The 26,150-nt window shown below is 58.3% G+C and overlaps 1 protein-coding gene across 3 annotated transcripts; it reads left to right on the plus strand.

Moving 5' to 3' along the window:
• Window positions 1-666: 666 nt before the first annotated feature.
• On the plus strand, window positions 667-24,708 carry TNKS1BP1 (tankyrase 1 binding protein 1). 3 transcript variants are annotated; one of them, XM_031459570.2, is made up of 12 exons: window positions 667-754; window positions 3,737-3,844; window positions 4,923-5,577; window positions 7,086-7,155; window positions 11,040-12,413; window positions 14,344-16,466; window positions 21,593-21,947; window positions 22,155-22,305; window positions 22,417-22,544; window positions 23,280-23,437; window positions 23,667-23,739; window positions 24,259-24,708. In XM_031459570.2, the coding sequence occupies exons 2-11, from the start codon at window positions 3,751-3,753 to the stop codon at window positions 23,725-23,727; spliced, it is 5,169 nt and encodes a 1,722-aa protein (XP_031315430.1). In that variant the 5' UTR covers window positions 667-754; window positions 3,737-3,750; the 3' UTR covers window positions 23,728-23,739; window positions 24,259-24,708. The 3 variants fall into 3 exon arrangements, with proteins under 3 accessions (XP_031315430.1, XP_064348395.1, XP_031315431.1); XM_064492325.1 differs by lacking the exon at window positions 667-754 and adding an exon at window positions 2,546-2,692; XM_031459571.2 differs by lacking the exon at window positions 667-754 and adding an exon at window positions 3,251-3,410.
• The last annotated feature ends 1,442 nt before the right edge of the window (window positions 24,709-26,150 follow it).

Here is a 26,150-nt window from a genome sequence, read left to right on the forward strand (position 1 = left end):
CCCTGCAGCTGGGGAAATGGAAATCTGAGTCCGGAGAATTGGGGAGGATGAGTGGGGGGGTGTGTGTGTGTGAAGCTTTTCTTTATGGGAGGAGAGGGGCATGCCGCATTTTTAGGCTGGGAGAAACGTATCTGGGAATATGCCAGGAGATAAATGAGGATTAGCCAGGACAACAGAGCTTCCAGTCATCCCTGCGGTGGTTCCAAACCTGGATTTATACACGTGGACTGGCCACGTTGCGTCGGCTCTCAGGTGTTTTCCACAGGAAGCCTCTCCGGTCGGCCAACGGTTACCTTCTTTCTAGCGGTGACTCTATGGTGCTGCAATCAGTACAGGCAGCTGGGCCTGAGGATTGGGCCGTCCCAAGGCAGTCTCCTCTAGGCAGTCGTCTCGGTGGCCATTTTGCCCGAGCGCTCTTTAGCTGCTGGATTGCGTCAGTTTCGCCGGGGTCTGATCCTGGGGCGGGCCCCTTTTCTGCAAGGCTCATGAATAATTGAGTACCTGGGCAGCGTCTATTTGCATACGATCTGGAGAGTTCAGCACCGGCTGTCCACTCCTGGGTTTCACCGGCTTATGGATATTCATGAGGCGCGTTGTGGGCGTGGCCATGGGCGGAGTTAGGGGCGGGGCTCCCGCCGGGGCTCGCACTGGCTTGGTCCCGCGGTGACGGCGGCAGCAGCGGCGGCGGTGGCGGCGCAGACTGGCATCGGGGCGCCGAGCCCGAGCCGAGCAGAGCCGGATCCCGGGGGAGCGCGTGAGTGCGCGGGGGCGGGCAGGAGGCCGAAGGAGGGGGCGGGGTCCGGGGTTGGGGGCGGGGGAGAGGCATGGAAGGAGTGGGCGATTTCCAGCCGGGACCTCGATTGAGGTGGGGGGGGTCACCAGGAAAGTTTGCAGGGGCTGGGGACGCAAGGGAGGCGGAAGACACAGGGGAGCTGGTGCGTGTGCACAGGGGCGGAGGGTGCACGGTCTGGAGCTCGTGCTGGCCGAGCCAGAAGAAAGGGGGGAGGGGGCGAGGGCTTGAGGCGGAGCCGGGGGCGGGCGGAGCTGCTGGAGGGACCCCCGCCTTCCCCTTCCCCTGGGCCGGCGCTAGCCCCCTCCCCAGACTCCATCGGCACGCCCCCAGCCACCCCAGTCCGCCCCCACCCAGTCCCCTTCCCCAGTCCCTCGTCTGTTCGCCGGCTGCTTCACATCCCGCGCACAAGTCCTCCGCTTCTGCTGCCACCGCCCCCTCCTCCTCCTCCACCCTCATCTCCTCCTCCTCTCTGGCTGCTGCCGTCCCCTCTGTGTCCAGAGCTCCCCACTGGGCCCCTCCAGACGGCCCCTCGCCTCGGGCTGTTCTGTCTTCCCGTTGGCCCTCCCTCCAGCAGTTTTCCGGCTGTCCCCGCCGACCTCTCTGGTCCCAGATCCGGCCAGAGAGCCCAGGGTCCATATGGGCGACCCCGCCTGCGGCGATGCTTTTCTGGGCCTCTGCTCCCTGGATGGAGCTGCCCGGCCTCTCCCCTGCTCTTCTGGCGGCCTATGCTCGCGGGAGGTTAGCTAGTCCGCTCCTGGCGGGTGAGGAGTGCTCTGAGCCACTGTGATTCTACAGCTTTTGGCTCTGGCCTTGGTCACCTGGGTTTCCTAGCTAGGGCCTCAGAGCTGCTGCGACCCCCCTCCTCAGTTAGGGAAGGCGAGCCCCCACTTCATTGCTGCAGCCCCTCAAACTGCTGAGATGCCCATCAGGCCCCCAGGTGAAGGGATTTTTTGGTCCTGGGCTAATTCGTCCCCATTTCTAACCACCCACACCATGTCCCTTGTAATAATGCTCAAGGACAAGGATCTTGTGTTTTTAAAATTTTTTCTGTCATGTGCCCCTCCTCCATGCACACTTGGGCTGGCTCTGCACGTTACTCACCCACCCACGGTGAGCAGTCCTGCGTGGTAGTTGGTTGACCAAGGGATTGATGGTTCTGGGTTTCACCCTACCCTCTCCATATTCCCTTCTACCTTTGAAACAAGCTGGTGCAGGGTCAAAAATGAGAGGTGGCGGCCGGGTGGAGGTGGTTTGCAAAGGCTGGGCAGCTGAGGTCCTTTCTTAGGATGTGTTGCTGGCCTGCCAGACCTGCTGGAGTGGATGACTTTGAGGAAGGTAGTGCCCATTGCAGGTTGGAGATGGTTGAGTTGTTCTCACTGACTGTGTGCATACCAGGTGATAGGGAACATCCGTCGTCCTTTGAAACAGGAGGGGCAGAGCTCTGTCAACCTGGTTGGGGGGGAGGGGGCCCTTATGGGTGGGATGGTGCCTCAGGAGCCAGGGTGGAGGAGGTGGTGGAGTGTCTGAAGAACAGGTGACATGAGTGGGGCCCTCAGGGAGAGAAGGAAAGGTTTGGAATGCTGGGAGTCTGTTTGGGAAGAGGAGGAGGTGGTGACCAAGGATGTTAGCTCATTGGTGACACTGAAGGGAGTCATACTAATAGTGACCAAGATTTATTGGACACTTACTATGCACTGGGCATTGTATTAAGCAATTTGCATGCATCGTCTCATATAAGCCTCTTAACAGTCTCAGTAAAGCCATTTTTCACATAGAGAAACTGAGGCCTAGAGAAGCAAGCAACATGCCTGAAGTCACAGAGCTAGAACGTGGTAGACGCACCCAGCCTTTGAATCCTGGTGTAGTGGACCCGAAGCCCCTGCTACAGACTTGGAGGAGGTGCACCCGTCTTCTAATAATGGCTGTCATTTGGTTTAAGATTTCTTCAGCACCCACCAGCCCCCCAAACCCCTCTGGCCAACCCTCGGCTGGTGAATGATGTCCACATATCACCTTTTCTTAGGCTGTGGCTGTCCCACCCTGACTGTGCAAGAAGCGGGAACCCCAGGGAGTTTTCCCCCAAGCCACCACCCCCCAGATGTTCTCAAGCCCTGTCCCATTCTCCCAGCCCAGGCCTGGGCCGGCTCCTCCTTCCTCTTGGCGAGGCTCTGGAAATCCAGTGGGAGGCCATTGCTATGGCAACAGGACTAGGCCCTGACTTTACCTCATCAAATTCCAAGCTGAAGCCAAAGCGATTGAGAAATTAAAGAAAAAAATGTATTCCAGATGTTTACTTTTTATTCCTTATTTTTCCGTGTTTGGATGAGACAGCTCTGGGAGGCGGGAGTAGGGCAGGGATGTGGAAGGAGGAGGGTGAAGAGGGGGGAGAGGGAACCACTCCCAGCTGCAGGAGGGAGGGAGAGAAGGAGGGTGAGGAGGAAGGGGGAGGCAGGCAGGCAGGCAGTGGGGCGGAGCCCCAGGTTGGGGAAGAGCGGGTTTTTCCCGTCTCCCATGAGGTGATTCACGGAGAGATTCCAGACTTTGCAGCCCTCTTGCTCTGCTTCTGAGTAGATACCTCGAGTGGGGCCACTGGACCCAAGGGGGTGCCTTGAGGGTGGTAAGTGGGGTGCCCTGGAGAGCTGGCCAGAGGAGGGAGCAGTGGGTGGCTCCCTGATGCTTTTGGACTTTAGAGTTAGGAGACAGGAGTTGGAGAGTAAGCTGGGAAGAGTGGAGGATGTGGCTGCTGGGGACCTCCCTTGACCTCCCCCAACCCCCCTTCTGAAGTTCCCTCTTCCTGTCCCACACTCTGCCTCTGCTCGAAGTAGGAGACTTCCCTCGCTGAGCTGACTGGCAACGCCCAGCCCTTTTGCTAATCTCTCTCTCTCTTTTCCTGGGTCTTCAGCCACCCAGCTCACACCCGTCTGCTTCCCAATTTTCATGCAGGTCTGCCGCATGTGATGAAAGTGTCTGCTCTCAGGGAAGGCACAGCCATGGCTTCCCCACCGCCCCGGGAGATGGAGGAGGAACTGGTATCTGCTGGCTCTGAGCCAGGTACCTATGGGTGCAAGGTGGAGCGGGGTGGCTGGGAGGAGGGTGGGAGGGGCAGAGACTTGAACCCCCATTCTGCCTTGGAGGGGCTGGGCCTGCGATGATTCTGTTGCGGTGGGAGGGAAGGAAGAGTACTGGGGACGTGCAGGGTAAGTCTGAAAGGTTCTTAGCTCCCGTTGAGACCCTTCAGAACTGTTTGAGGTCGTTGCTCTCCAGCAGTTGAAAACAGACAAAGCTTTGAGATAATGTGGCTCAAACCATGTGTTTGACAGAGGAGGAAACTGAGGCCTAGTGGGGAAATGGTGTGCACCTATGGGTCTGAACCTAGGCCTCCTGGCTCCTTGTCTAGACTCCTCTTTTTTGCGCTGAGCCCAATGAGTGGGTGATAAAGGATCCTATTAGAAGGGCTGTGGCCATGAGTAATTCCAAGGTCTTTTATTTGGCATTGGAATGCCTTATATAGAAGGTAGTTTCTGGTCTTGGGTGTTTTTTTTTTTTTTTTTTTTTTCTCCTGTAGCAGATTTACTTCTGTTTGGCTTAGGTCAATAGTAAATTTGCATTCCTGATCACACATTGGATGACAGTGGGGATATCCTGGCTAGGGAGTGCACTTGGCGGGGGTGGGGGGGCAGCAGGGAGGCAGAGGGGAAACTGAGCTGGATAGGACTTACTGCTATGGACAGTAGTACAGTACAGTGTCATGTAAGAAGAGGGGATGACTAGAGTGGGGAGATGCTGTGTGGACTGCTTGATGTGGGCAGAAGGCATTCATTTATTGGCTCATTTGCTCATTCATTCATTTGATAAGAACGTGTACTAGGTGCAGAGTGGGCAAAGGGAGAAATAGGTGCCAACTGGACCCCTAAATAGCTTTAGCTTATAAGGGAGATTGAACATTTTGGCAATTTGGAAATGGGAAAAGATGTTTCTGGGATGTGTATGGAAAATCAAGGAAGGCTTCATGGAAGAGGTGACAGTTGACTCATACGTAGAAGGGTGCAATTATTCTGAGTTTGTAGGGTGGGAGACGGAGTTCTGCTTCCTGGTTCTTCTGACAGCCCCTAACCCACCCTTTTGGTAGGTGATGCTCGGGCCAAACCTCCTGTCAAACCCAAACCCCGGGCCCTGCCTGCCAAGCCAGCTCTGCCTGCCAAGCCCAGCCTGCTGGTGCCTGTTGGGCCTCGGCCCCCCCGGGGTCCTCTGGCGGAGCTGCCTTCTGCCCGGAAGATGAACATGCTGGCGGGACCCCAGCCCTATGGTGGCAGCAAGCGTCCCCTTCCCTTTGCACCAAGGCCTAGGACTGAGGCCTCTGCTGGAGGAGAAGCCACCCGGGAGACTGGGAAAGAGGAGCCTGGGAAGGAAGAGACGCCCCCCTTGACGCCTCCAGCCCGATGCGCTGCCCCGGCGGGTGTGCGGAAGGCACCTGCCCCCTTCCGTCCAGCCTCGGAGCGCTTTGCAGCCACCACGGTGGAAGAGATTCTGGCCAAGATGGAACAGCCGAGGAAGGAGGTCCTGGCCAGCCCTGACCGCCTCTGGGGCTCCCGCCTTACTTTTAACCATGATGGCAGCTCAAGATATGGCCCCAGGACCTATGGTGTGGCCACAGGTCCCAGGGATGAGGATGGTGGGACCCTCTCCAGGGGATGGTCCCAGGAGGGGCCAGCCAAGTCTTCTACCGAGTGCCCGGAGGAGCCCAGCAAGACCCCGGAGGAGCCCAGCAAGACCCCCGAGGAGAGGTGAGAGGTGGAAAGCTGTACGTTTTGTTGCAGCCTGAGGACGAAGTGGGTGGCCCCATCTGGGATTGTGATCTTCACTTTTAGGTTAGTGGTGCTGTGAGCGCCGGCCACCCTGGTCTAAGTCACAGAACATTTCCTGAGCAGAGCAGACGGTGTTATCATTCCTACGCTCTTTTTGCAACGATAATCCTCTTTATAGAGTTGATGCCTGCTTGTAGTAGAGCTCACTTGTACAGTACAGAAGTTTATTCTTAGTTTTCTTTTTCTTTTTTAATGCTGAGAGCAGAACTTTGCCTCACTTAATCCGTAGCCATGCTGTTTAGGGATGAGAATGTTAGACCCATTTTAGAGATGGGGAAACCGAGGCTCAAAATGACTTCCCATGTTCCCTTAGCAAGTGAGGGACAGATCTGGGGTTTGAATTCAGGTCTGTTTGATTCCAGCATGTGCTTTTAAGTGCTAGCTTGTCCTCTGGGTGGAGCAGGGTGCCAGGTGTTGGGAAGTGTGTGTGTGTGCATGCACCTGCGTGTGTGTCAGTTGAGTAGGATGTAGTCTGGCTGTGAGGAGGAGCCTGATGGGAGAGATAAGATGTGAACACACCTTGATGCCAGGACAGCGAGGTAGGAGACTGTCCCGTGTAACATACTTCTCTGGAGTTGGTGCCAGTATAAAGGAAGGCTGACCAGGAGGTGCCCCTTGGGCATTGGGTGGAGGGGGTCTCAGCGACATGGGAGGCCATCCTCAGGGCAGGGAGAGCCAGCTTGAGACACAGTTGGTACCCTCGGTGCTTGGCAGCTCTGCTGGGCTCCTAGGCCCCCACCCCCTCCTGCTGCTGTGAAGGATAGGGCAGAGCTACGGCCCCAGCCTTACCTGTGCTTCCCTGTCCAGCCTGGCTCCTCTCTCACCTGAGTGCCTGGAAGGCAGGGCCTCCTAAACACTTTGTGTCCTAGGCTCCCAGGAGGTCACACCCTGTCCAGGCTGGGTTCCTCCCCTCCCTAGGCTGGGTTCCTCCCCTCCCTCCCTCCAAGCTAAACTTAAGAGGAACAACTTCAACCTTGGAAAATCACTCTTCCCTCTTCCCCTCTCCCTCCCCCTGCCATTCCTCAAGAAGTATTGGCAGGGCAGCGGGACCAGCTGCACTCTCCCCGCTGCAGGAGAACATTAACCCCTTCCCGGCTCAGGGAAGGAGGACTTATCTTTTAGGGAACGAACCATGGAGGGGTCTGGGCAAGTTGGATGCTTTTCTCCAAGGCGCTGGGGGAACTTAACCCTTGACGTGCAGGTGGGGAACAGGCACCATCTCCCGAGCACTTTTCTCTATGGACTGTGTCTCTATCCCCGTGGTCCCAGGCAGGGCTCAGTAGTAAATGCCTATGGGGAGGGGGGACGGTTAACACTATTGACGGCACTTGGGCAGACCCTTGATCAGCTCTCCCCGCATCCATCCTGTAACAGGAGTCTCCATTCTGTGCCTGCATCTCCCGTTTTTCTCCCCTTCTCCCTCACAGGAACTCCTCTTCTGACCTGGCCTTCAACGGGGACCTGGCTCAGCCAGCCAGCTCTGAGCCACCTCCTGACGTGAGTTATCCTCCAGTTACGAGTCAGAACCATGGTATTTTAGAGGCGGAAGGGTCATTTGAGGTCATCTGTTCCACCTCCTGGTAGTTCAGATGGGAAAATGGAGGACGTAGAGGAGACTCGCCCAAGGGCTGGCCCCTGGGACTCAGATTCCTCAACTCCCAGGCCACCTGGTTACCTGTGGTTCAAGCCCTGAGGCTGCTTACTGTGACCATGACAACGACCACTGATTACCTACTGTGTGCTGGGCACGTCCAGGAATGGTGACTGCCCTAGCTAGTAGGCCGTGTTGGTCCCACTCGGGAGATGAGGACACAGGGCTCCCAGTGGGCTGAGGCAGGGTCTGAAGGGTCTGACTCCAGGGCTCTCCCTGGCTGGGCTGCCTTCTCAGGGTTCAGAGGAGAGGAAAAGCCCCTCTCTGGGGGCTTCCTGTTCCATCCCCTCCTCACAGAGTGCTGGGAGGACAGTTGGCCTGCTTTCCTGAGTAAATGATGTTGAGAATGGCCCTTCTTGCTCACAGAGCCCTGGCTAGCCAGAGGCTATCCTGTCTGCCCCATGGTGGAGCCCTGACTCTTCACTTGTCTATCCCAAAATATCTGCTGAGCAGCCACCCTGATCCGGGTGCTGGGGGAAGCAGCAGAGAACGTAGCACACACCGCCCCTGCTCCCAGGGAGCTCACCTGATGCAGGGAGGCAAATGCAAACACAGGCATCCCTGTGAACCAGCAGATGTGCAGGGCATCAGACGCGCCCTGGGGGCACCTGGGGAGGTCCTGGGATGAGGCTAGTTGGGGAAGACCTTGCAGCGAAGAAGGTGAGGGAGAGAGCTGTGTGGATGTTTGGGGAACAGCATTCTTGGCTGAGGAAACTGCAAGTACGAAGTTCTTGGTAACTTCCCGGCAAGGATGTCTGGATTGTAGTGAGTTGAGAGTTGGGTGGTAGTGGGGACAGAGAGGTGATAGGCTGGTGCCATCGAGGACCTTGACCTTGGCTTGTGTGAGGAGCAGAAGCCATTGAGGGATTGGAGGGCAGGGGTGACATCTGCTGGTTGAGTTGTAAAGAGTTGTCCTGCCCTCTTGGTTGCGGGGAGCCAGGAGCAGCAGCAGGGACCAGTTAGGGGGTGGTTGGAGCAACCCAGGTGAGAGATGCTGGTGGTGGCATGGGCCCTGGAGGTAGCCCGTGGTGCAGATGGTGAGCAGTGGTGGGTGCTGGTTAGAATTTGAAGGGGAAGTGGACAGGATCTGCAGACAGACTGATGTGAGGAGAGAGAGGGTACAGAATCAAGGATAACCCCAGGGCTTCTGCCCTGAACAATCGGAAGGTTACCCTTTCCTGAGAAGGGGACTTACTTCTAAGGGCGAAGCAGGTTTGGGGGAGATCAGAGGAGTTGGCTTCTGGATTTGTTGAGTTGGAGATGCCATGTAGACATCCGAGTGGAAACGTGGGTAGCTGGATACTTGAGTCTGGAGTTCCAGGGACTTGTCAGTGTACAGATGGTAGTTAAGACCGGCTGAGATCACCAAGGGAGTGGGCGAGGGGTGGGAGGGAAGAGGACCGAGGCAGATCTGGGGAGCCAGGAAAAAGCAGGAAAGAGCAGCGGTGAGGTAGGCGGAAATTTGGTGAGGAGGGAGTCCTGGAGGCCAAACGATGCCAGCTTCCAGGACCTGAGGACGGCTGGCGGGGGGCGGGTCAGTGGTCAGACACTGCTGACCAGGCAGGGAAGGTGAGCCTCCAGGACAGGATTTAACTGCAGGAGGTCATGGGTGACCTTGACCAGACCAGTGAGGTGGCAAAGTGAAAAAAGAAGCCTGTCTGGGGGGAGGGGGTTCAGCAGAGAATAGGCGAGAGGAGCTGTGGTGATGGGTCCTGAACCTGGAGCACGTGCTTAAGAAAATGAATGGGGAGAGAGAGGCGGAGTCGACAGCATTGTGTGTGTGTGTGTGTGTGTTTTAAGACAGAGGAAATGAGAGCAGTTTGTGTGCTGATGGAAATGATCCAGTAGAGAAGGAAAAATCAGTGATGCAGGACAGAGAGAGGAGCGGCTGACCTGAGCTCTGAGCAAGGACAGCTTGCGTTCGTGACCGGGAGCAGAGGGCTATTGTGCCCATGCAGGTGGTGGGGCTGTAGGCGCAGGGCATGGGCACAGGGCATGGGGGTGCTCTGCGTTCTCGCGGAGGAGGGCCAGGCCTTCAGCTGAGGGAAGACGGGAGGAGGTGTGGTTTGAGGAGCCGAGATGGGCAGCATTCCCCGGGAGGCTGGGGGTGTGTGTAGGAAGGAGGGGGCTGTAGCAGCATTGCTGGCCTCTCTGGGGCCCCACTGAGGGCCCGGGTGGTGGGGCTAGGATGGGACCAGCCATCCTGGTTACATGCTTTTCTCTGGCCACGTGCAGCTGCCCAGGAGCAGTGTTAGGCTAGAGGAGCACTGTGTTTAAACAGATTAAATGACAGGAGAGGGAGGGAGTTGAGGGAGCTGTGTGAAAAAGTGACTTCTGTGGTGGCAGAGAGAGCAGTGAGGGTGGGAGGGGACTGGGGGACCATGGGAGGGAAGGAGGGGTTGAAGTTTAAGGGAGGTGGGGGCATGGAAAGAGGGAGCTGGATGGATGGGGGTGGGAGTGGGCCAGCGGGACACTTGGAAGTAAGATTACGGATGAGCAGCAGTTCCAGGTAAGGACAGAGTCTAGGGTGTGACCCTGGGAGAGGTGGGTCACAGAGATATCGTCCAGGATGGGACGGGTTGACCGTGTGGCTGTTGGAATGACCACAAATTGTAACAGGTAGCACTGGGGAGGGTCGCAGGGAGCCCCACTTTTGAGGGAATGAGGGGTCCAGAGAGGAGGGGCTCCGGGGGGTGTAGCTTAAGGGCGTGAGCTTTAAAAGCAGAGTTTTGCAGAGAGGAGGGAGGGAGGAGGGAATGGAAGTCGGCCTTGAGAAGCAAGCAGGACGCTTCCTGCTGCCCAGACCCCATAGGTGATGATGTGGGAGAAACAGCCTCATTGGAGAGGGCGGCAGGGAAATCGTGACCTCTGGGAGGGCAAAGGTCAGATAGAGTGTGACTCACTTCACTGTCTGGGACAGGCAGAGTGGAGGGGTGAAGGAGTGCCAGGTGCTTCGTGTCCCCAGGGTCCCATAGCACCCATTTTTCCTATCAGTCCTATCCTGAGAGGCCGTGTGCACATCTTATTTAATCCTCACCTACGTGTGTGAGAGGGACACTGTAGCCTGGGGTACAGATGGGGAAGCTGAGAGTGGCCCCCATCCAGGAGGGCGTACAGCTTATAAGAGGCGGTGCTGGGGGAGGGGGTGGTTCCAGGCCAGGTGCTTTCACGTCATCCCCCAGTGCCTTTCGCCTGAATGCCAAGGCTGCCTGCCTCCTTGGGTGGTGGTGGGACCTGTGGCTGCACCTGGCACGGTGGAGAGTCCATGCCTGCCCCAGAGCTGCTCCCTGGAGCTAGTCTGGAGCTGCCCTGGGCCTGGAATCCTGCTCTGAGGCAGACTCTCCATACACCCAGACAGCCAGAGCCCCAGTTTTCCCTTTATAGAGCCAGCATTATTGACCCATGAACCATGGACCCTTCGGATATCCTTAGCTGAGCTTTGGGGTGGCTGTGGGTGGGTGGAAGGGTTTGAACCACCTGAAGCCGTCTGAGTGATTCTGTGTGAATAAGGCTATGTGCATTTTGTGGGGAGAGGGCCAAAGGGAGGGGTCTGTGACCGCTACATCATTTCGGGTCCCCTTGCAGCTGTCCTGAGGGCTTCCCTCTGAGCCCGAGTTTCCTCTCTGGAGTGAGTGTGAGGCAGCAACTGACCTGGGGTCTGTGTGAGGTCAGCTGGGGTCTCCCCCACTCAGCTGAGTGGTGAGTGATGGCTCTTGACCTTTTTTTGCAGGTTTCCAAGCCCTGGGTCCCCTCAAGCCCAGGCCACGCCTTGGAGAATGGAGGCCCCACCAGCTCAGGCCTCCCCGCAGAAGCCTCAGGCCCGGCCCCGGGGTCTCCCCGTCTTTGCTTACCTGATGAGAGCTCCCCCCATCACTCGCAGCTTCCAGAAGCCCAGAGTCCTGCAAATTCCGGGGCTTCTCCCTGCCTCCCCGAGACTCCGACCCAGGCATCCCCAGCCGTGACCCCACCTGACGAGGGCTCCTGCCACCCCCCTAGTCCAGGGCTCCCTGCTGTGGGAGCCACAGAGGCTTCCAGACCTGGCAGCATCCCCCTCCAGGAGGTCTCAGGGCACCACAGCCCAGAGCAGCCCCCAGCCGCTTTGCCCCAGCCCCTGACGGAGGGGAGTGAGTTTCTGGACCTCGCTCGGACGTTTCCATCTGGCGATGTGGCAGCCAGGGGGGATGAGGACCTCCGTCCCACCAGCCTGGCTCAGCGCAGGTTTTCTGAAGGTGTGCTCCGGCCACCCGGCCAAGACCAGGAGAAGCTGGGGGGCTCGCTGGCTGCCCTGCCCCAAACCCAGGGGAGCCAGTCGGTGCTGGATCGTCCCTTTGGGAGTGGGACAGAGTCCAACTGGAGCTTGTCACAGTCTTTTGAATGGACCTTCCCCACGCGGCCCTCGGGTCTAGGGGTGTGGCGGCTGGACTCCCCGCCCCCCTCCCCCATCACTGAAGCCACTGAGGCCGCGGAGGCTGAGGAGGCTGGTGACTGGGCTGTGTCCAGCAGGGAGGAAGGGGCGTCCCAGCAGGGGCAAGAGGCCCCATCTGCTCCGGAGGGGCCGGGAAGGCCTGGTTCCTGTGTGCAGGCGGATGATCCAGGCATCTCCCCAACCCAAAAGGGCGATGGGGAGAGTCGTCCTGAGTCCCCAGATGTTCCCCTGGAGCCCCTGCCAACAACAGGGGACCCGCCTGTACCAGCCCTGCTGCAGGCAGAGGAGAGGTACGAGGAGCGAGAGCCCCTGGTTGGACAGGAATCCCCACTCTCTCCAGCCACCAGGGAGGCTGCCCTCCCCATCCTGGAACCTGTCCTGGGGCAGCAGCAGCCAGCGCCCCCTGACCAGCCCTGTGTCCTCTTTGCTGACACCCCTGACCCTGGGCAGGCACTGCTTGCCAAGGAGGAGGCCGTGACCCTGGCCCAGGCTGAGACCACCCAACCCAGGACAGAGGTTCTAGACCCCTGTAGGGCATCCCCTGAGCCTGCAGACCCTGAGAGCAGTTCCCGTTGGCTGGATGACCTCCTGGCTTCACCACCACCCAGTGCTGGAGGTGCAAGGCGGGGACCTGCGTCTGAGCTGAAGGATGCACAGACTCCAAGTGCCTGTTCCGAGGTGAGGATGGGACACGGGGTAGGGCTTTGGATGGAAGCCAGGGCTTCGGAGGGCTTCCTTCTTTCAGCATGGATTTTATGTGTTGCGAGCTGGGGATCCATCTGTGAGCAACGCACCTATGGATGTGCCCCTTAGACCTGTACCATCTGGCAGAGCAGAGGGTATGGGGTGATGCTCAGGGTTAAGTGTCAGTTCATACCTGACTCCAGCATCCCTCAGCTGAGTGGTCTTGGGAACATACCTTAACCTTTACTTCAGAGTCCTTTCTTAATAACAGTGCTGGCTGCAGCGCTCGGCACGTACTGAGTGTTCAGTCCATTATTCCGAATGATGTCACGAAGGGCATCAGCATAGCCAGGTAGAGTGTGGGCTCTGGAACCAGACTGCCTGGGCTTGTCTCCTGGCCCTGCTGTCTGTTTGCCCATGTGTGACCTTGAACAAGTGACTTTTCTGCCTGTGCCTCAGTTTCTACATCTGTAAAATGGGGAGAACCATGATGCGCTCTACTTTGTAGCGTGATGGCGAGGACTAAATGAGCTCAGTACCTGTGAAGTACTAAGAATAGCGCCTGGCTCATCATGGTGCTTGGTGAGTGCTGGCTTTTATGACTGCTGTTACTGTTGTGCTCAGACTTGCCTTTGTAGACAGGCAGCCGTAGCCCAGAGGAGGCAGAGCCTTGTGCAAGGTTACCCAGCAAGTTGGTGCCTCGGCCGGGGCCGGAGTGCCAGTTCCCGGGGCCAGTGCCCCTTCTCCTACCAGGCTGCCTCAGAATCTCAGGGCTGGGGTCCAGGTGGCCTTTGAAATGTATTTTTTCCAGCCCAGCCTCGGCTGGTAGGGGTGGGACTGGAAGAAAGGAGGAGCCAGGGGCCTCTGGGGGCGGAGAGGGTGGAGGGGGAGGTGCAGGAAGGAGTTAAGACCAAGCTGGCTCCTGCAGTAGGTGTGTCTGTCCCGGGATTTGGGTGACTCAACTGGCTTCTGGGCGGGGCAGCTGAGCCGCAGCTGCTCTGGAGGGAGCGGGGCCAGGGCGAGCGGGAGCCAGAGCCCGAGCCAGAGCCGTCGGACAGGTCCGGGCGAGGGGAGCAGCGCAGTCCCATCCTGGCTCCTGCCGCACCCAAAAGCCTGGGGCGAGCAGGGGGCAGGAGCCATGGCCCAGCCTGGGGACAGGGAGCCCAGTATGTCTGTCCTGGAGAGGCTGCTGGCCAACGCGGCGCTGCGGGATGAGGCTGGCCGGCTCCGCAGCCCTGAGCCCAGGGCTTCCCCTCCCACAGCAGTGAGTCAGGGAGTACAGGGTGGGGTGCCGGGAGCCCTGGCTGGGTCTTTCCCCTGTGCCGGAGGAGGCTGTGCCTTCTGCCTCCCCGTGAGGACTGAAAGAGAGGTCTTGCTGGGGAAGCCTAGGCAGAAGGCTGCTTTCCTTAGGGAGGAAGGGGCTGGGAGCTCTGGGGCTTGAAGGGCTGGGGTGGTGTTGGAACTCTGCCTTGGAAAGGAGGTTGTGGAGGGGCTCTGAGTCTCCATCTCTCCTGACTGGAAGTGTACTCCCACATCCGTGTGAAGACCACTCTCCAGACAGCCTTTCTCCTGGCGGTGAGCCAGTTGTTGCCCGAGGGCTGTAAACATGACCATGGGGTCATCGATTGAGTGTCCAGGGCATGCCAGACGCTATACTGAGTACTTGGTTTAAATGACTTTGTTTAACCCTCCTGTACGACCCCATGTAGTAGGAGTTATTCCCATTTATGGCTGAGGACCCTGAGGCCCAGAGTGGTTAAGTGTTTTGCCCAAGATCACACAGCTGGGATCCAAATCCAAGCTTTCTGTAGCCAAAGTGAGGCTCTTGGGCATGAGGCAGTACTTACTCTCATTCTGGATTGATTCCCATCCTGATTGACTTCAAGCATTGTTTCTTTGTCCCTCTCTTTTTTCTGATTCCTAGGGACTCCTTGGCTGGGCCCAAAAAGACCTGCAGAGTGAATTTGGGATCACAGCCGACTCACATTCCAGCAGTTTTAGTCCTTCCGGCTGGTCCCAAGACACCTGTCAGGACTATGGCCTTGGGGGTGTGAGCCCTAGAGGGGACCGGGGCCTTGGAGAAAGGGACTGGACCAGCAAGTGTGGGCAAGGAGCTGGGGAGGGGAGCTCCAGGGAGTGGGCCAGCCGGTGTGGCATCGGCCAGGAGGAGGTGGAGGTCGGCAGCCAAGATGGGAGTGAAGTGTCTGCCCCAGGGGTGCTCACTGCCCAGGACTGGCTGATTGGAAAGCCAGCCCAGCTCGGCACTCCACAGAGCCCGGAGGTGGATGTTCAGGACTGGGAGTTCAGAAAGAGGGATTCCCAGGGCACCTACTCCAGCCGGGATGCCGAACTCCAGGACCAGGAATTTGGGAAGAGAGATTCTCTGGGTACTTACAGCAGTCGGGATGCAAGCCTTCAGGACTGGGAATTTGGGAAGAGGGATTCTCTGGGTGCTTATGCCAGCCGGGATACCAATGAGCAGAGCCAGGACTTGGGGAAGAAGGACCAGCTGGGGAGGTACAGCAGCCAGGATGCAGGCGAGCAGGACCAGGAGTTTGGGAAGAGTGATTCTTCACTGAGCACCTACAGCAGCCGGGGCACAGAGCAGCCGGACCAGGATTTCGGGAAAAGTGCCTGGATGAGGGACTACAGCAGCACTGGCAGCTCCATGGCCCTCGGCTCCCAGGACAGAGGGTTTGGGATAAGAGCCCTGAGCGCCGGGTTCAGCCCCGAGGAAGCCCAACAGCAGGACCAAGAGTTTGAGAAGAAGGTCCCGAGTGGTGGAGACAGCCTGGGTGAAGCCAGCAGAGATGCAAGCTGGCCTGAAAAGACTGAGTCTGGGGGCTTATTCAGTCCCAGCAGCCCCCAGTTGCAGGATGGGGCACTGGGACAGAGAGACCAGAGCAGCTGGCAAGGTGGTGATGCCCACCAGGAGGTTGGAGGGCTGCAGGGAAGACAGCAGGCAGGGGGCGGGAGCCCAGGTGATGCTGACCAGGAGGACCGGGACGTGGGCCAGCGAGGCTGGGCCGGAGACTTCAGCCTCGGTGTTGTCCCCAAGCCAGAGGCAGCCTTCAGCCCAGGGCAGCGGGACTGGAGCAGCGATTTCTGTGCGGAGGCTGCTGAGAAGAGCCGTCATTTTGGCATTATTGGTGACGACAGAGTGAGCGGTGCTGGCCTGAGCCCTTCTGGCAAGACGGGAGGTGGCCACTTTGTGCCTCCTAAGGAGACCCGGGCCGGGACCATGGACTGGGCTGACCAGCTGGGCCTGAGGAACTTGGAAGTGTCCAGCTGTGTGGTTTCTGGGGGCTCGAGTGAAGCCAGGGAGGATGCCGTGGGACAGAGGAGCTGGGCGGACAAGCTGGGCTTGAGAGATGTGGAGCTGCCTGGCCGTTTGGAGACTGGAGGGTCAGAGGAGCCCAGGGGGATTGGAGCTGGGGAGAAGGACTGGACTTCTGAGGTTGGGGTGAGGGGCAGAGACTTGGCTGGAGTGGCAGAGGTAGGAGGCCACAGCCAGGCCAGAGAGAGTGGCGTGGGGCAGACCGACTGGTCGGGCCTGGAGGCAGGAGAGTTCCTGAAATCAAGGGAGCGTGGGGTGGGTCAGGCAGACTGGACACCTGACCCGGGGCTGAGAAACAGGGAGCTCGGGGCGGGCCAGGTGGACTGGGGCGACAATCTGGGCCTGAGGAATTTGGAGGTGCCCTGTGACTTAGAGTCTGAGGGTTCTCGGGGGCTGCGGGAATGTGGAGTGGGGCAGATGGACTGGACCCAGGACCGAGGGCTCCGGAATGTGGAGCTCTCGGGGGTCCCGAGTGAAGCCAGGGAGCGTGGGGTGGGAGAGGTCAGCCAGTGCCCAGACCCAGGCCTGAGGATCAATGGCATCTTGTCCCCGGGCCTGGAGGTCAGAGACCCCTCAGAGGCCAGGGAGCTGGGAGTTGGTGAGACAAGTGGGCCAGAGACCCAGAGCAGAGACAACTCCTTGCTTTCCTTGGAGACGTGCCCTGAAGAGTCCGAAATGGAGACAGAAGAAGCCCCTGACTTCGGAGCCAGGTAAGGAAGCACCATCCAGTGCGGGAGGAATGGCGTCCTTGCTGTCTGGAACTTGCAGCCTTTCTAAGGCAGATAGAAACTGCTTTCCTCCAGGGCCTTCTGGTGTTTGGACACTTGAGATGGTTTGGACTGGATTTTTTACTTTTTTTTTTCTGATTGAACTATGACACCCATACAGGTGAGTTCCTATTTTGAATGATGAATGTGATGGTGGAGATGTGACTTTTGCAACCTACGCTTTAGGCTCCTGTGGTGGTTTTGTGTTGTGACTCTGCTGGAGGAGGTGGCATAGGTCCTGTCTTTGGACGGTTTCTAGTGGGTTCCACTCTCATGGCTGTTCCCCAGGCCTCGCATTCCTAAAGCCACAGGTGCTTGGAGGCCAGAGAACATGGATGTTTTCCTAGGCCTGGGAAGGAGGACTCCGCCTCTTCCTGGCCTGAGCTCTCCAGGTCTGGGTGGAGTGGGCAGTTGCCCTCACTTGTTTCTCACGGAGAGTCGGAGCTCAGTGCTTCTTGCCTGTTCTATCTTAAGGTCCAGAAAAGCATCACTTTAAGAATCTAAGGGCATTAGGACCTGGCTCCTGGCCCCATGACCTTGACCTTCCTGCACAGAATTGCTGCAAAAGAACTTTCCAAAAAACCAAACTGGTAGTTTTATAAGGCAACCACAATCTGTCTCTGAGATTTTTCTGCTCTAAATCGAAGTGGGGTGATTTCGCACCTGGGAAGGGTGCTAAAAAGCCATTGCATCTATTTTGCTAACATTTCCATCCATTGAGATTTGGCTTGATTCTCTCGACTGAGTGGCAGGTTTGACCTTGTTCAACCCTGGAGCTTCTCACTGGCCATGTGGGGAAGAAGGTGGTAGGGGGTGTTGGGTGGGAGCTGTGTTATAAGTGGAAGGGGCTGATAGTAGTGGGAGGGGACAGGAGGGACCAAGAAGGGCCTCGAGGGAATTGGTGGGGCTTTGGAGGGTCGAGAGAGGCATTTGGAGTTGAGGAGAAGGGAGAGTGGAGGGTAGGCAGAGCCTGGGGCCAGGGGACCATTTTTGGGGCTCAGGTGCTAAGGGGAGACAGCAGGGAAGGGAATGAGTGCCACGGACTAGGAGTCCAGAGGCTTCTGGATTCTGGCCCAGTTTGACCCTCTCTGAGCTGCAGCTTTCCTGGTGGGGGGCTCCCTGTGGTTGCTTCTTCGGATTCCTCTTCCCGGGGCTGTCGGAATTCCATGGTCGCCAGGGCTCAGCTGCGCACCTCCTCTCGTTGACCTTCACACCTGCCCTGAGAAGCAGGAAAGGGAATTTTGTCATCTCCAGTTTGCAGGTCGAGGGGTGGTGTGACCTGCTTAAGGTCACAGAGTCAGCAGTGCCTCTTTCTGACGTCTGTGTCTTAAATGCATTCAAGACTCTTAGACTGCCAAGCAACGGGAACCGCAGCCCTCCGCCTTTCCCTGAAGACTGGGGTGGCCCTTGAGAGGGGGAAAGTGAGAGTATCTCCCCTTGTTTGGGATGGAGGGAGAGGCCAGCAGGGGGACTGGGTTGGGGAAGGGGAGGGTATTGGGAGAAGCCTGCAGTCCTCCGCACTCTGCTGTCTGAGCTTTGGTCTCCATCACACCTTTAAGACACTTGGGTTTTTCCGGCCGGGTTATGCATTTGGAAAATGCTGTGTACTCTGTGGGCCTACAGGAGACTTGGGGAGTATGGGTATTATCACGTGAAAACACAGGAGTCAGGAAACCTGTTTCCCTTTCTCTAACCTATGTTTCTCAAGCTTATTTAACTAATACCCAAGGGGCTAGTGTTCTGAGCATCTGACTTAGGGAAATTCTACCCTCTGGAAAGTTGCTCTTTAGAGGAAATTTTGGAGGTTCCCTTGGTAACGAGAAGTCCTTGAGGACAGCTCAGCTGGCTGGCTGAGGGCCCACCTGCTAGGTTTGGGTACTGATTCCACACGCCACCTCTGTGCCCTTGGGCAGGTTCCTCCTCCGCTCAGCCCTCTTAGTTTTCATCTGTAAATGGGAGTAATGGACTCCCGAGACTCCTGGGGTTCTTGGGCTAGAAGTTCACATACAGGAAGTGATAGAAATTGCCCAGCACCTGGTAATCACTGACCAAACGCTTACCTCTAGCATTTATATCTGTTTTGCAAGTGTGGATGGATGTGAGCTGTCCAAAAAGTGAGGCCCTGGGAGACATTTTGGTGATTGTCCTGTCCCCTGCTGGTGGTCATTGGCTGGACCACTGTCCATACGGCTGTGACAAGAGCAGTGTGGGGAGAACTCGGCCCCTCATCTGTGTCTAGGTACCTTGTCCTGGAGGGAGTGGGGCTCCTGGGTCCCCTGTGAGCTGGTGCACTGCCCTCTCCTCTCTCTGGCCTCCTGGTCATCTCCTGCCCCTGCCTCTGGGCCCTAGCGATGCAGAAAGAGGATTTCCTCTCAGTCATTTTTGGGGTGGGGGGGAATCTTCACGGAATCTGAGAGGACCCTCTGGGCTCCTGAGGCCAGCTCCCTCATTCCATGGGTGGGGAAACTGAGGCTGAGAGAGGCAGCATGACTTTCTCAAGGCCCCACAACTTGTGAATGTGGGCCCTTCCCGTTCCCTCGGGCCCCAGTCCTGTGGTCATCTCCCTGGGCCCTCTTTCTGGCTCTCTAGGGTCAAGGTCAGCTGCTGCCCCTTGAGACATATCATTCTGGCTTCAGTCCTGCCTTCTCTTGTTGGGTCTTGGTACATTGAACCCCAGGAAACTGATTTTTTGTGGATCTACCACCTGCTGGTCCCCATGTTTGCACCTGGAGTGGCAATGGGGGTGGGTGGGGGTGGATAGAGTCCTGGCCCTCAGGATCCTCAGAATCCAGTTGGGTAGGGCATAGAGATGGTATAAGATGAGACAAGTTCTCAGGTCAGGATCCTGTGTTGAGGGTGATGATGATTATCCTAAAATTTTATGAAGGGCGGCCTATGTGCTGGGTGCATATTTCTGTCAATAAACCCAGCAAAGTACAGGTACTTATGTTGTCCCCATTTTACAGATGAAGAAACTGAGACTCAGAGTAGATGAGTAACTTTGCTGAGGCCCCAGGCATGGGATGCAGCCCATACCCGTATTGGGGTGGGCAGTGTTCGGGGCAGATTCCTGACCTGCTTCCCTGCCAGGGACAGGCTCAGGTTAGGTTTTCTGGGTGTTCTCCTGAGATGAGCAGAGGGTGGGTGAGGGGTTTAGATAGGTCGCAGGGAGGGTGTACACTGCATCCCCAGTGCTTCCCTCCCCCGCCCCACGGCCACCCCCAGAGCCCACAGAACTCCCCCACTGCCCTCTGCCCACGGGGCGCAGGGCCAGTTCTCGCTCTGGAAGTGGATCTTTCCATCCACCCATCCGCTGTTTCACATCCCCTTAGCTCTCGGGGCCTGCCCTCGACCTCCTCTCTGCCTCACCCCTGGGAGAGGCTTTGGGCAGGGCCTTCTCAGGCTGGGTGGGTGGTGTGCTGCCGCCGCCCCCTCCCTCCCCAGCCTCCCTGATTTTAAGCAGCGGGGTGAGCTGGTTTTGGCCCCCATCCAGGGCTGCTCCTGATTCCCCTGTACTTCTGCTGCTGCCTCCGCCTCCTCCCTCCTTCCCTCCCTCCCTCCCTCCCTAGACCGCTTTAATTTCCATCTTTCAGCAGCTTGTGGAAGGACAGACTGACACACACTCCCTCCTGCCCTCCCCCTCTTCCGGCCTGGTACTGAGTCACCTGCCTCACTCTCTTCCCCTCCAATCCTGGGAACTTGTGGCCTGGCTTCCGGGAGCTGCCCTGCCTGCCTTTCCCACGCCTGGTGTGCACGGGGTGTGTGTGTGTGTCTGTGTTGGGTGTGACTCTGCTGTGCTTGTGGTGGGGGTGGGCACGAGGTACATGTCACGGGAGTAACAGAGGAGCAGTGCACTTCGCTGCATGGGATGTGCTGTGTGTATGTGTAGGTGTCTGTGTATTTCAGGGGGCAGCTGGACCACACAAGCTCCAGGTGTGAGGTCTGTGAGCCAGTGAGGGTGTGGTGTGCCTGGTGCGTTCGTGTTGTGTTTTGAGGGAGCAGCGGGCAGAAGACGCAGATGCTGCGTTGAGGTGCAAGTGACCCAGCTTCTCATTCCCTAGGCAAGCATTTGCTCAGTCCTGCTCCTGGCCACGCCTGGGGCCATGTGCTGGTGCTCAGTCCTGCTCCTGGCCACGCCTGGGGCCAAGTGCTGGGGTGCTGAGTCCTGCTCCTGGCCACGCCTGGGGCCACGTGCTGGTGCTCAGTCCTGCTCCTGGCCACGCCTGGGGCCACGTGCTGGGGTGCTCAGTCCTGCTTCTGGCCATGCCTGGGGCCAATTGCTGGGGGCACCAGGGTAACAGGCGGCCCTGTTTTTGCCCTCAAGTTGCTCACAGATGGGCAGTGGGGACAGAGAGCCGCAGACTCTGAGGCACAGGTAGGGCCCAGGGCTTGCAGGGAAGGGGAGGGCGGTGGCCGGGGATGGGGAGCTGGCCAGCTCCAGGGGAGGCCTTGAGCTGCAGGGAGAGTGAGTGGAGCGGGAGCTCTCTGGGCAGGAGCAGCTTGTCCAGGTACACAGCCTTCTGCAAGGGCGGGTCTTCTGTGAGACTGGGGCACCGGGGGTGACGTGGAGGGTGGGGGCTGAAGGGGCTGGATGGGCAGATGGGCCAGTACCTGGCTCATCCCGAGAAGTGTGACTGCCCAGGCAGGTGCCCCTGGAGGGGCGGGCGGACAGCGTCGGCAGCAGTGACGGCAGCGGTGAGAACAGCTGTTACTTAGGCGCACGTACTGTGTGCCGGGCACTGTGCTCCGTGCTTTAGAGTCTCATTTCACTCCCCCGATGCGTCTGTAAAATTAGAAGACCCCGAGGCTTTTAAGGGTGGGAGGCCTCACCCGAGGTCTCAGTAAGTGGTGCACTGGGATTTGAAGCCGCCAGGCTGGCCCAGGTCGGGCCTTCTGTGCAGCGCTGTGTGAGCCCCTGACTGAGTCCTTCCTGAAGGAGTCTGGGAAAAGCACGCAGAGATCCGGGGGCAGGGAGGGGAGAGGCTGGGGAAAGTGCCCTGTGAAGGGGGGCTTCGGAGGAGGGAGACACAGCCTCCGTGACCTTGTCCTGGGGTCTGTCTCGTTTGCAGCCCCGGCGGGTGCCCGGCCCGCTCCCCGCCCCCCGGCTCCCAGGGCCTGCTGGACCAGATGCTGGCCGCCAGCAGCTCCAAGACAGCTGCCCGCCTGGAGTCTGCAGCCCCAGGCCCCAGGGGCCTGTTGGAGGAGGAAGGGGCCGCAGCAGGTGCTGACCAAGGGCAGACCCCGGAGCCTGGCAGGGACCCTCCGTCCTCCTGGAGGCCCCAGCCTGACGGTGAAGCCAGCCGGACGGAAGAGGTGGACGGCACCTGGGGCCAGGCCGGGGCCGGGCAGAGCTTGCGGGGCCCGACGCCGCCCCCACGCCCCGCTCCCACCAGCTCCCTCAGTCAGGATTTCTCCTTCATTGAGGTCAGTGGGTGCACTGTCGTCGGGGGTATGTGGGTGGTGGAGCCAGAGCCTCATCCCTGGGTCCTCCCTCATCTGCGTGGACCCCGAGTGGTCTCAGTCCGGGAGGCAGAAAGCAGGAAGCTCATGGCCCGTGGCTCTCAGGGGCTCCCGTGGGATGGGGCAGGACCATGACGGTGAAGGCAGCAGTGTTGCCATTGTCTTGAGCAGGACACTGAGATCCTTGACAGTGCCATGTATCGGAGCCGTGCCAACCTGGGACGCAAGCGTGGGCACCGGGCCCCGGCCATTCGCCCTGGGGGGACGCTGGGCCTGTCGGAGGCAGCAGAGTCGGATGCAAGGCTGTTCCAGGACTCTACGGGTAGGACCAGGGTATCGTGTGATGACATCTATGTCGACGTCTGGGGGTGGTGCAGGAGCGGGGGGGTCTGCGGTTGCTGCCCATGCTGAGCCCCTCTCCGGGCCCTCGCAGAACCACGGGCTTCGCGAGTGCCATCTTCAGACGAGGAGGTGGTGGAGGAGCCTCAGAACCGCCGGACACGAATGACCAAGGGGCTGAAAGTCAACCTCTTTCCTGGCCTGAGCCCTTCAGCCCTGAAGGTACCATCTGATCATGCGGCAAACACATCTGGCCAGTAACCACCACATGTCCAGCCTGTCTTCTCTCCATCCATCTACTCGTCCCCCAGCCCCCTTCTTCCTGTTCTTTGTCTCATTCTGTTCTCCCTGTGCTGGGCGTTAAGTGGGATGGAAGGAAAAACAAGGCATGTTTACGTCCCAGAACCTCACGGGGTAGTGAGGGATGTGGGCCATGCCATCATTAGCTCTGGTGAAGGGAGAACTTTAGGTGTCACTGGGAGGTCCAGCTAAGAGGCAGGCCCTCTCAGAGATTGAGAGAGACGTTATTTTGTAGCAGTAGGGTGCTGGGGATGGGAGGGGAGATTGGGGAAGGCCTCATGTAAGCATTTGATCATGGCTTTGAGGCGAGCATTGGAGCTGGCTGTGGACGATGGGATTGTAGGGAGGCATTCCAGGCAGAGGGAACAGAATGAGTGGAGGCACAGGGGTGGGAAGTCCCCACTGGCTTTTTTCAGCCCGGTTAGTCTGGATTCAATTCAGCAGCGTCTTCTGAGGGCCTGCTGTGTGCAGGGTGTGGCTCAGCTCTTGGGGGAAGCTCATCTCTAAGTGACTTCCCACCCACCGGGGTGAAAGGACCGTTGAGGGGTCTGAGCCTGATTCCCCAGATGGCATACCCTGGGGAGAAGGCCTGGCCTCCTGTGGAGCCTCCTGCCTGCCTCCCTCCAACATCTGTCTACACCTGGGCTTGTCTCTTAGGCCAAGCTGCGCTCCCGGAACCGCTCAGCTGATGAGGGGGAACCGACAGAGAGCAAGTCGAGCCAGAAGGAGTCCGCGATCCATCGCTCCAAGTCCTGCAAGGTCCCAGGGCTGGGAAAGCCCCTGGCGGTACCTCCCAAGCCAGAGAAATCCTCAGGGTAGGTCGCCTAATTATTGGACATTAACTGGCCTCACTGTGTTAGCCTTAAAAGGAAACCCTGCTTTACAGAAGAGGAAAACTGAGGCTTCGAGGTGGTTGACAGGCCCCAAATCAACTCTTCATTTGATTTCAGAGTTCTGATCTCCAAGCCCCAGGCGACCTCTCCTGGTGGGAGGGGTGTTTCTGTCCCTACCATTCCCTTATGACCTTTGCCCTCTGCCTTCTAGGTCAGAAGGATCCTCGCCCAACTGGCTGCAAGCCCTGAAGCTAAAGAAGAAGAAGGTCTGAGGAGTTGCAGAGGTGAGGGCAGGAGCCTGCGCTTGGGCCACTGTGGGGTTGGGAGCGGGCTCAGGGCTGAGTCTGGCCTGTCCTGGAGGACTCAGGAGGCCCCAGACCCACATCTAGCCCTCAGCTCTCCATCCCTCTTCTCTGCGAGGCTGGAAGTAGGCAGGTGAAGCCCACCTCCAGAGCCTTGCTGGGTCCCCTGGCTTCCTCTAGCTTTTGCCCACAGAGCAGGGTGTGCTCTGGCTTGGGAAGGACGAGGAGGAGGAGGAGGAGGAGGAGGAGGGCGTCCATCCCCTGCCTTCCTTCCTGGGCTCAAGGATGGTCCCCCATGCCCCATGGCTTGCCTGAGTGTGGTCTGCTCGCCCTTCTGGTTCTGGGACCCCTGGGGGCACTCACGAGGTTCAAGGTCCTCAGCACACCCTTTGTCACACTGGCTCCACTAGGGGAGCAAGGCTGGATGGGGGTGGGGGGCACTGAAGCAACTCCTCGACCCCTGAGTCTCCTCCCGACCTCTTCTCTTCCCTCCCGTTGCAGGTCCTTCCCGTCTGGCAGTCTCAGGCAGTGCCCGTCCCTGTGGGGTCCCCGGCCAGGAGGCGGCTGAGCCCCACCATGCCCCAGACTGCAGCCTCTGCTCCTCCACCTCTGAGGGGCGTCTGGGGAGGCACAGTTATGCACTTTGTATCACCTTCCCGACTCTCCCCACACCTCCCCGACTCTCCCCACACCTCCCCTCCCAACCAGTCTTTAGTGGTCGAAGGTTTGGTCCCTCCCTCACTCTCTTCCCGCCTCCCTCTCTGCTTCCTCCTCCAGCCTCCCTTGGGTTTTCTTTTGATACCAGTTTATAGCATTTTTTATAAAAGCCTTTGATTTTTTTGTAATGGGTGGAGCCCAGCCCCACCCCAGGTCTCCCTCCGCCCTGCCAGGTGCCCCACAGAGGCCAATGACATTTTGCCACTTGAAACAATAAAATTTTTTGGGAATTGGTGCTGCCCAGGTTGTGGTGTGAGATCATGGTGCTGCGTCCCCCTGGGGAAGTGCTGGCTCCTGCCCTGGCCCACTGGGAACTTGCTCTGATAGCGAATGTGTCACTGCCCTTGCATAGCCTGGGCTCAGGGTCCCTGAGGAGGGTATATTGGTTATAAGAGGCTGATTGCTGACACAGACAACCCCCAAATCTCTGTAGCTTATCACACAAAGATTTACATTCCATTCATTGCTCCGTGAGGTTGGTTAGTGGTGGGGACGCTCTGCACCTTATTGTCGTTCAGAACCCAGGTTCCTTCGCTGTTGTGGCTCAGTCATCTGCAGGGGTCCTGGGGTCTGCAGCATCCCCTGGAGAGAGGGGTAGGGCCCTGGGGGAGGCCTGTAGTCCACTGGCCAGGATCCAGCTCATGCCCCTTGCTAACTAACTGCAGGGGAGACTGGGAAATGTAGTTCAGATGTGTGGCCAGAGGGAGAGGACCCAGTATTGGTAAAAATTCAAACTTTTCATCAGAGGCTTGGTTTCTGTGATCCCTAAGGGTCCTTTGAACCCAAGCATTCTAGAATGCCCCCTGGGCTCTGGCCTTTCCCACCTCAGCCCCTGACCACTGGCATCCTGCTGACCCTCAGCCTCACTCTCTGACATCCTGGGCGCCTCAGACTTGCCTCTTTCAGGGCTGGCATCGTCTTCCCCTGAGGCTTGGGAAAAGGAGAGGCTCCTGTGGACTTGCCTTGATGGTGCCTGAACAGAGTCACTTGAATTGTAGCAGGCCAGGGTTACAGCTGAATTAGAAAGCACCGCATTCACCAGAGCATCTTAGCCTTTTGGGTTTTTTTTTAAAAAGGGTATGGGGGCTGTTGACCTAATTGGAGAATCTGACCAAAGCTGTGGACTCTTTAGGAAAATGCACATGTATACAGTTTCACAAATGAGCCCGGATTTCCCATCATTGACTTCAAGCAGTGGTTGTTAATGTTCCCTGTGCATCACAGCCTCTTGGGGTGCTTGTTAAAAGTGCCCGCTCCTAGGTCCACCCCAGGGTTCCAGTCTAGCAGGTGTGCCAGGGGTCCGCAGTTTGGGAAGCTCCCTCAAGTGGAGGGGAAAGACGGGTCCTCAAGTGGGTGCCTGACTGTGCCCCTGGGTGGGTCTGTGCCATGCAGCCCCTGTGCCAGCCCTCCTGGGGGTCAGCAAGCCCAGTTGGCATGAGCTTTGTCCCGTTCTTTCCCTCCCACCCCTCCTCCCTTCTCTGTAGGAGAAGGACTGGCAGGAGCCCAAGCCAAACACTCAAGACTCATTAGTGGGGAAAACGGAGCCTGGGCTCTCCTGGGAGGGAGAGGAGACGGGGTGGGGGTGGGGGGCTGCTTCCGGAGAAGGCAGAGCCAGGTCGGGTGGGTGGGGGTGTCCCTCACTCTCCCTCTGTCTGAGGACTGGTGTGGGCTCTTTG

The sequence above is a fragment of the Camelus dromedarius genome, chromosome 12 (genome assembly GCF_036321535.1).
Source record: "Camelus dromedarius isolate mCamDro1 chromosome 12, mCamDro1.pat, whole genome shotgun sequence".
Lineage (NCBI taxonomy): Eukaryota > Metazoa > Chordata > Mammalia > Artiodactyla > Camelidae > Camelus > Camelus dromedarius.